Source organism: Austrofundulus limnaeus, unplaced genomic scaffold (assembly GCF_001266775.1).
Source record: "Austrofundulus limnaeus strain Quisiro unplaced genomic scaffold, Austrofundulus_limnaeus-1.0 Scaffold431, whole genome shotgun sequence".
Taxonomy (NCBI): domain Eukaryota; kingdom Metazoa; phylum Chordata; class Actinopteri; order Cyprinodontiformes; family Rivulidae; genus Austrofundulus; species Austrofundulus limnaeus.
The window spans coordinates 302,369-309,989 of NW_013952833.1; the positions used below are offsets into that span (position 1 = coordinate 302,369).

Sequence of the window (7,621 nt, forward strand, 5' to 3'; positions counted from 1 at the left end):
AGAGAGAGAGAGAGAGAGAGAGAGAGAGAGAGAGAGAGAGAGAGAGAGAGAGAGAATCACCTAAGGAGATAAATAGCTTAAAATACTTTTTTGTGATACAAAAACACTAAAATTATTTTAAGTGGTGTTTTTTATGGCAAAACATCACTAAAACAGCTTTTCTCTGAATAACTGTCATTGCTGCTGTATAACCCATCAGTCTGCCTGGGGAACTGACTCCGACCTCTGCCAACTGAATGAATTCAGAAATGATGAGAATAAAACGCATCCAAATCAGTATTCTCTTTTCTTTCTGTCATTTTCCCCTCCACGTTTCTTGGAGGTGGTATGGGTGCTGACGCACGCGGCCCGGCCCAGCCCCCATGCTTTAAAGCAGAGGGGAAAGTCCAGACAAGGAGCAGGCGGGCGCACGGAACGAGCGCGCACACGCATCTGGTGCGCAACAGGAGAAAGACGCTCCAGGATGCAGGCAGCGGAAACAGATGAGTAGAAAGCTGCAAAACTTTGGGACATTTCTCTGCTTATGTGAGACTTCACAGTGATGCTTGAAGTAAAGCAGGAAGGTTTTATGTGAGTGAAATTAAATCAGAGAGGAGAGGAAGCCCGGGTTTATCTAACTGATACAACACGAGCTCTCCTGGAGACGCGCCGGTCCGACAGACGCACCATGAGGCAGCAACGGAGCTTCTGGAGCTGAAGCCCCGACATCAGAAGTGATTTAAAGAGAAAAGGGAGAGATAATCATGAACTCGTCAGAGTCCGTGATGCCCGACAGAGAGCTCCGGAACCTTAGCGCGGCAGAAGAAGAGGAGCAGAAACTTTTGTTCGGGATCGGCACGGATAATTTCATCACGCTCCTGGTGTTCGGGCTCATCTTCACCCTGGGCGTGCTGGGTAACTCCATGGTGATCACCGTGCTGGCCCGGAGCAAACCGGGCAAACCGAGGAGCACCACCAACATCTTCATCCTCAACCTGAGCATCGCGGATCTGTCCTACCTGCTCTTCTGCATCCCCTTCCAGTCCACCATCTACATGATGCCCACCTGGGTGCTCGGCGCCTTCATCTGCAAGTTCATCCACTACTTCTTCACCGTCTCCATGCTGGTGAGCATCTTCACCCTGTCCGCCATGTCGGTGGACCGCTACATCGCCATCGTGCACTCCAGAAAGTCCTCCTCCATCCGCGTGGCGAGGCACGCGCTGATCGGCGTGGTGGTGATCTGGATCCTGTCTCTGGCCATGGCGGCGCCCATCATGCAACACCAGAACCTGTTCCAGCGCGGGGAGAACAGCACGTACTGTTGGGAACTGTGGCCGGACCACAACCACAAGAAAGTCTACGTGGTGTGCACGTTTGTGTTCGGCTACGTGCTGCCGCTGCTGCTCATCTCCTTCTGCTACGCCAAGGTGAGAAAACCTGAGGAAGAGAATAAGGCTGAATAAATGACAAAATTTGATGCAAAATAGGGTTTATCTTTCTGCTTGTTTACAGGTGATAAATCACTTGCACAAAAAACTAAGAAATATGTCCAAAAAGTCAGAGGCATCAAAGAAGAAGGTATGTATTAAGTCAGTTTGAGTGCTGCTTGTTGAATAGAAGCATTTAATAATATCAAATCATATTTTTAGACATAGAAGTGAGAAGTTGTATAACAAACAGGAATCCACCCCCCCCCCCCATAAAGCCATTATCATCAAAAATAATCACATCATTATCCTACTTTATTATTGAACACTAGTATACTTTTTACATATTTCTTAAATACATTATTTTTTGTTTATCTTTAACATCTATTATAGGTGCTCAAGCACTCACAGCACCCCAAGTTCCCACAAAATGTTGCACCTGTAATGCAGATTGCAAATTAATTTTTTTCATTTTAAAAGTTAAAGTCTGAGCTCTTCAATGTAATTAACCTTCAGGATGTTTGGAGAAAAATCAGCCAGTTATGTTCATGTTTTAAAATGTATTAATTTTTGTTTGATGTTGTCTTTAAACACCACCGTTCCTGATTTAAACTCAAAATCTTTCGAAAAATTGGTAACCTTGTCAGAATTATATGAAATGCTCCCAGTAACTTTACTACCCTCTAGTGGGAAGAAAATCAACCCTACTGAAATCCATTCTACATGCTTTTTTTTGAGCCCATGTGTGTTATATCCCAAAATAAGGCATTATTTTCTGTATTGCTTGAATTTTATTTCCACTGTCCCTCTACTATAAGTTTTTTTATTAGCCCACTAGGTGGAGCTTTTTTATATTTAAGAGTTGCTGTGTGGGGCTGGAACCTATCCAGAAGAGTTGACTATTTTGTTGCTGCAAGTTGCTTTTGAACCCCGTCTCTGAACTCATCTGACAATTTTTTTTAACTTCAGGCATAACAAGAAAAATCAAAACATTTAATACAAAATACCAGAGCTGCAAGTGCGCAGACTGAAGAATCTACTCCTAACTGTCCAGTCAGGCTGACTTCTGTTGGCTTGACTAAAAACACAGCATTAGTAGCCATGTTTCCATCACCGTTTTTTATGCACACTTTGAAGTCTGTCCTGAGAAAAAGTGGATGGAAACGGCAAAATTCGCAAAAAGGTTTTTACGCTCGCCTGAGGTGACATAGGGAACATTTACCTTGATCAGCTGCTCCCGCTGGCTGTCTGGTAGGGTTAACAGTCACAGCTGGACCCTCCTCCTGCTGTCTGCATCTTCTCAGATATTCCCATAACGTGAAGAGAATTAGGGGAGACCGGGGACAGTTTCAACACTTTTTGCATTTGACTCTGTTACTCAGAGAAGGTTTGAATTAGACAAACCAAATTTTAATACAATAAACTTACATCTGTCTGTTAATAGTTAAAACCATTTATAGATGATTAAAGCATGTACATTCTTCACAGTTTACATTTGAAAATGAAAAGTCAGATGTTGTAACTGACCCTGGGACTGGGGACAGTTGCAACATTGTTTGTTGTATATTAATACAATATATTTCACTGTAAATAGAAGTTTCATTATTTTTTATTTATATTATTGCTAAATTAATTAAAAAACTAAGTTATAATGATATTACAATGTTATTTATTTATTCTTATTGATCAAATGACAAATATAGATTTGCCTTGATGAGTAGACCTTACAGATGTCAAAGACTCTAAATGATATAAAATACTGTTGGGTTTTTGAGACAAGGATAATAGAACAATTTGTGAGGCAATCAAGTTTTGTTTCGCTTATTGTCATTATAAGCCTACATTATGCAAAATTTACATTGAAAGAAACTGGGATTTTAAAACCATTGTTGAAAAAAAAACAACTGCAGAAAATACATCTTAAACACTTTTATGTTTTAAACTATGAAATTTTCATGCATACCCAGTTCCCTTTTAAGTGTAAACTTAATTTCAACATCTTAATATCATCTTTATGCTCTGTTTTTATATGGATTTATCGTATGGGGACAGTTGCAACAACTGTTGCAGCTGTCCCCCTGCCTGTCAGCCATGATAAAACCTCATGTGTTAGCTAAATAAGCTGATCTGGATACATGTTAACTGTATTAGTTAAAAGTCAACATATCACTTGTTTAAACCATACTGCATAAGTTTGAGATGGATCGCAAAAACAGTGACAACAGTGTAACAAAAATAAAGCTGGACAAAAAAAATACTTTGGTACCTCAAAAACAGTTTTTTTTTATAAATCCTGGAGCAGTTTTTGAATCTGCTCAATTTTATTTATTTATTTATTTATTTATGTATTTATTTATTTATTTATTTATTTATTTATTTATTTATTTATATATGAAAAATATTTGCCACTTATTTTGTAAGTTCTTACATTTACTAAAAAACTTTATTTCTGTTTATTCTGGGAGTTTTCTCACTTCCTCAGGTTGGGAAGCAAACGTCTACAGCTAAACAATAGAAGTCCAGTTGCCCTTTTTTTAAAATTGATTGGTTAATTTACTATGTCCTGGATGACTCAGAATCTAACAGCAAATGTTTTTAATACTTGACGGGATGTTTTGGGATTTTTTTCCCCACAGACAGGATTCTGTGGTCACCTGCCACCCCTGAGCCTTCCCATACTCCTGAACTGTGTTATTTGGTTTATACAAAGCATCAGACTGTTCATGTTCCTGTTGTATCTGAGGTGAACTTTGTCAGTACAGTGTAATATAGCAGGTTTTGTTGCACTGTATGCTTCTTTCTGTAGGAATCTGTACCTGCAGCTCCCTGATTGGCAGAGTGCAACAATTAGCAGCAGCTGCAGACCATTTGGCTGATGAGCTCCTGGGCCTTAAAAGACCGTAGACACTATCAGATCCTTGCTGGAAAATCACATATTAACTGATACTAACTAGTATGGTTCTCGGCCTCCAGAATTTTCTTTAAGACTGAGTATTAATAACCTAGAAAATCTTATGTCCTAGAAAACTTCCTGGATTATTGTCCTCCTCTCCGTGCTGCTCGACCTCCTTGGACCTGTAAAGAAAAAGAACCAACATCCTGCTTACCTGTTTCGGTTTGCTATTAACCACTCAACTCCTCCTCTTACAGGTCTCTGCATTTGTAATAATATTGCATTCACAAAAGGAAAAAAAATTAGACTCCTGATCTCATAATTTTGAGAAAAGTTAATGAGGGTCATAGCTGACCTACACTACAGGAAATGTGAACAATGACTGCCCTATTTGATTTGATATGCTTTGATTTCCTTTGGAGTCTCTAGGAGACAGAAAAGTTGAATTTAGTTTCTCCTGGTGCTTCATATACATCTTTACATTCTGTTTGGGTCTTACTTTTTAACCCTTTCAGTTTTTTCTGTGTGTTATGATGAGCTCTAAACCCTGACCAAAACTCCTCAAATAGATTATTTCTGTCCCATTGTTCACATTATTGATTTGTAACTATTTTCTGTAGAATTTTTGAGATGAATGGGAGATTAGATATAGGCCTATAGTTGACCAGAACTCCTGAATCAAGATCAGGTTTCTTAGGTTTAATTACAGCAACCTTAAAGCTCTGTGGCACAAACATTCATTAGTAACAACTTAAGCAGACACAAAATTGAGATATTAATTAGACAAAATGCTTATTTGAACATAGAATCTAGTAGACATGTTGATGGTTTAGATCAGGGGTATGCAATTAAATTCACTGAGGTCCAGTTGCTAAACTTTCCTCCTAGTAAAAGGTCCGAACAAAAGTCTGACTTTTGTCTTTTATGGTCTTGCTCACTCCCATTTGTTCATATTTTCACTGTTAACAAAAGGAACTTTATAGTAAACAACTTGTTATTTTACCATATTTCAAAGTAACCCCTGGCAAATAATTTTACAACCTTTACTTCAGAAAACAGAAACCTCAGAACAAAGTGCAAACAGAGCCTAATAACCCCTTTTTTCTTTTATATTGAAGCCTAGTCAAACCTGGAGAGGTGAAGGCTTTCAGTTCAAGTTCAAGTTAATTTGTGTGCTCTCTGCTCGGACGTCAGCAGATAACTTTGCTCACAAGAGCAGTTCATTTCATAGTGGTGCTTCACATTGGCATTTTTAATTAATGTGACCGTTTCAGAGCATCTGAGACAAACAGGTTTTGAACCGCCTGCTGGAAGAATGAACATAAATTTCTCTGTCCATTCATCTTTAAAACAGAGGTTTTCTGCATCAACTTTTCTTATCTTGGAGCAAGCCATGCTGTCACATCTTCTCTTCTCTGGTTAGCTCACTGCACTGGCCATGCAGGGTAAACAAGCAATTTGATTGGCTCAACCCTGTTACCGTAATAACTGTAACCATGTAAGGTAACCTCTAAACCTCCTAACTGTGTCTCTTGACACAGTCTCTTGACTTTCGTATGGAAAAAATGCTCCATGAATATTATATAATTTTGTGAATTTATCAGATAGGGCACAGGTCCAGACAGAACCAACACTCGGTCCGGATTCGGACCTAGGTCCACCATTTAGTGATGCCTGGTTTAGATGAAGCTACGATTTTGGACAATTCAGAGAGCTCAACAGGATAAAAACAGAAGACCTTCAGTCCTACTATAGCAAAGAGAAATATGAGGTGAAAAAAAGAAAAGTCTTTATGTATGTACCAACACAACTGTGGGAATAAAATAAAAATTGAACAACATAGATAGTTTAAAAATTGGATTGTGACATCTACTCTTAGTTGATTATTCTGTGGTAAAATCATTAAAAAGCAAACTGTGGTTTTGTAAAAACCATGAAAGATTTCAAAATAGTTCAGTCATGCTTCTGTAATTTCTTTAAACTTCGGATAATGTTTTTTTTATTATGAAGTGCTCAAGCTATAGAACACCAAAAAGAGCTTGGGTTGTTCATCTGCTTTGTGAAAATACCAGTATTTTCTTATGGGAAATAGCTTACAGGCTGTGTTTGAACTGTCCACTCATTCACTATATAATGTTCTAAATACCTGACATGTGGTACAAGAAAACTAGTGTAGAAGTTGTGCTCTACATAAGGAAATACTAGAATGCTAACACAGCTGGCTATTTAAGGCTAATGCTAACATATTTGTTGTGAATTTGAGGCTTGTTAAAAATGTGCTTTTTGTCCAGACATGTCTATAACAGAAAGTCTCTTGTCTCCTCCTCTTTCTGACCTGCAGGACCTGAGAAATTATTAGAAAATTGTGAACTGAATCATGAATAAAAACTGTCTTGGTCTAAATATGAAACAGATTTAAAATATGGTGGGAACCCCAAACAAAGGAATCACATTTCTATTAAAGATATGCGGCCAGTTTTTAGTATGAAAACGTGCAACTCTAAAAACAATTGTTTTGTGCAGGAATAGAATGATTTTGTGGGTTATACTAATCCATAATTTCAGCATTATGATGGTTGTAAAAGCTTTACTCCATGCTTATGGAAATATAAATACATTTAAATGCAAATGAATCAAAAATTGTAACAAATGTGTAAACTCATTTTATGTCACTTAAAATGATAATGTTAATTATATTTTCTCCACCCAAACCAGCTGTCCATCAGGCCTGTTTGTTTTCCATTGTATCTTGCTGAGTAGCGTTCATTAATGCAACACCTGATTATAGGCAAACTTTGCTGCTTTTAACTAGTGTTTGAAATGTAAATGCACCAGGCTTTTACATTGTAGTCACTGCTATATGTAGCCTAGTGCATTATATTTCCTATACAGCCAGCTCTAACCACAGCACCCATTGGTTGAGTCACACGTTTTCATGTAGGATATACGCAGATTTGTTCATATTTACTCCTGATTTATTTAGAAGTTTTTGCCATTTTGGTCAAACCTTGTAGACAATGTTATCACAACCTTTGGATATTGTGTGTTAGTGCTTGGGCTTTATGTTGGGAATGACTCTCAGCTACCACACCAAATTTGAGCTCAGTGTCGGCAGGGTGGTCTAACAGGCATGTTTATGCAAGTTAAAGTTGATTAGCTGCGATGGTCATCTTGTAGATGCACAGTCAATACTGTCTGAAAATTTCACTAAAACCTAACCAGTAATCATGAGACATTTTGCTGAGAGAGAGAGAGAGAGAGAGAGAGAGAGAGAGAGAGAGAGAGAGAGACAGACAGACAGACAGACAGACAGACAGAC

General features: G+C 38.3%; 2 protein-coding genes across 2 annotated transcripts in view; one reads left to right on the forward strand and one right to left on the reverse strand.

Moving 5' to 3' along the window:
* Nucleotides 1-95: 95 nt before the first annotated feature.
* The window catches only part of galr1a (galanin receptor 1a), a 15,483-nt gene continuing 7,957 nt past the window's right edge, over nt 96-7,621 (forward strand). Inside the window, exons 1-2 of the mRNA XM_014024627.1 lie at nt 96-1,409; nt 1,495-1,560. Of these exons, the coding sequence (XP_013880081.1) occupies nt 744-1,409; nt 1,495-1,560 (732 nt within the window). The 5' untranslated portion in view covers nt 96-743. The remainder of the gene's footprint in view (nt 1,410-1,494; nt 1,561-7,621) is intronic.
* LOC106529263 (DEP domain-containing protein 1B) overlaps nt 3,816-7,621 on the reverse strand; it is an 88,373-nt gene continuing 84,567 nt past the window's right edge. Inside the window, exon 11 of the mRNA XM_014024625.1 lies at nt 3,816-4,484. Within this exon, the coding sequence (XP_013880079.1) occupies nt 4,446-4,484 (39 nt within the window). The 3' untranslated portion in view covers nt 3,816-4,445. The remainder of the gene's footprint in view (nt 4,485-7,621) is intronic.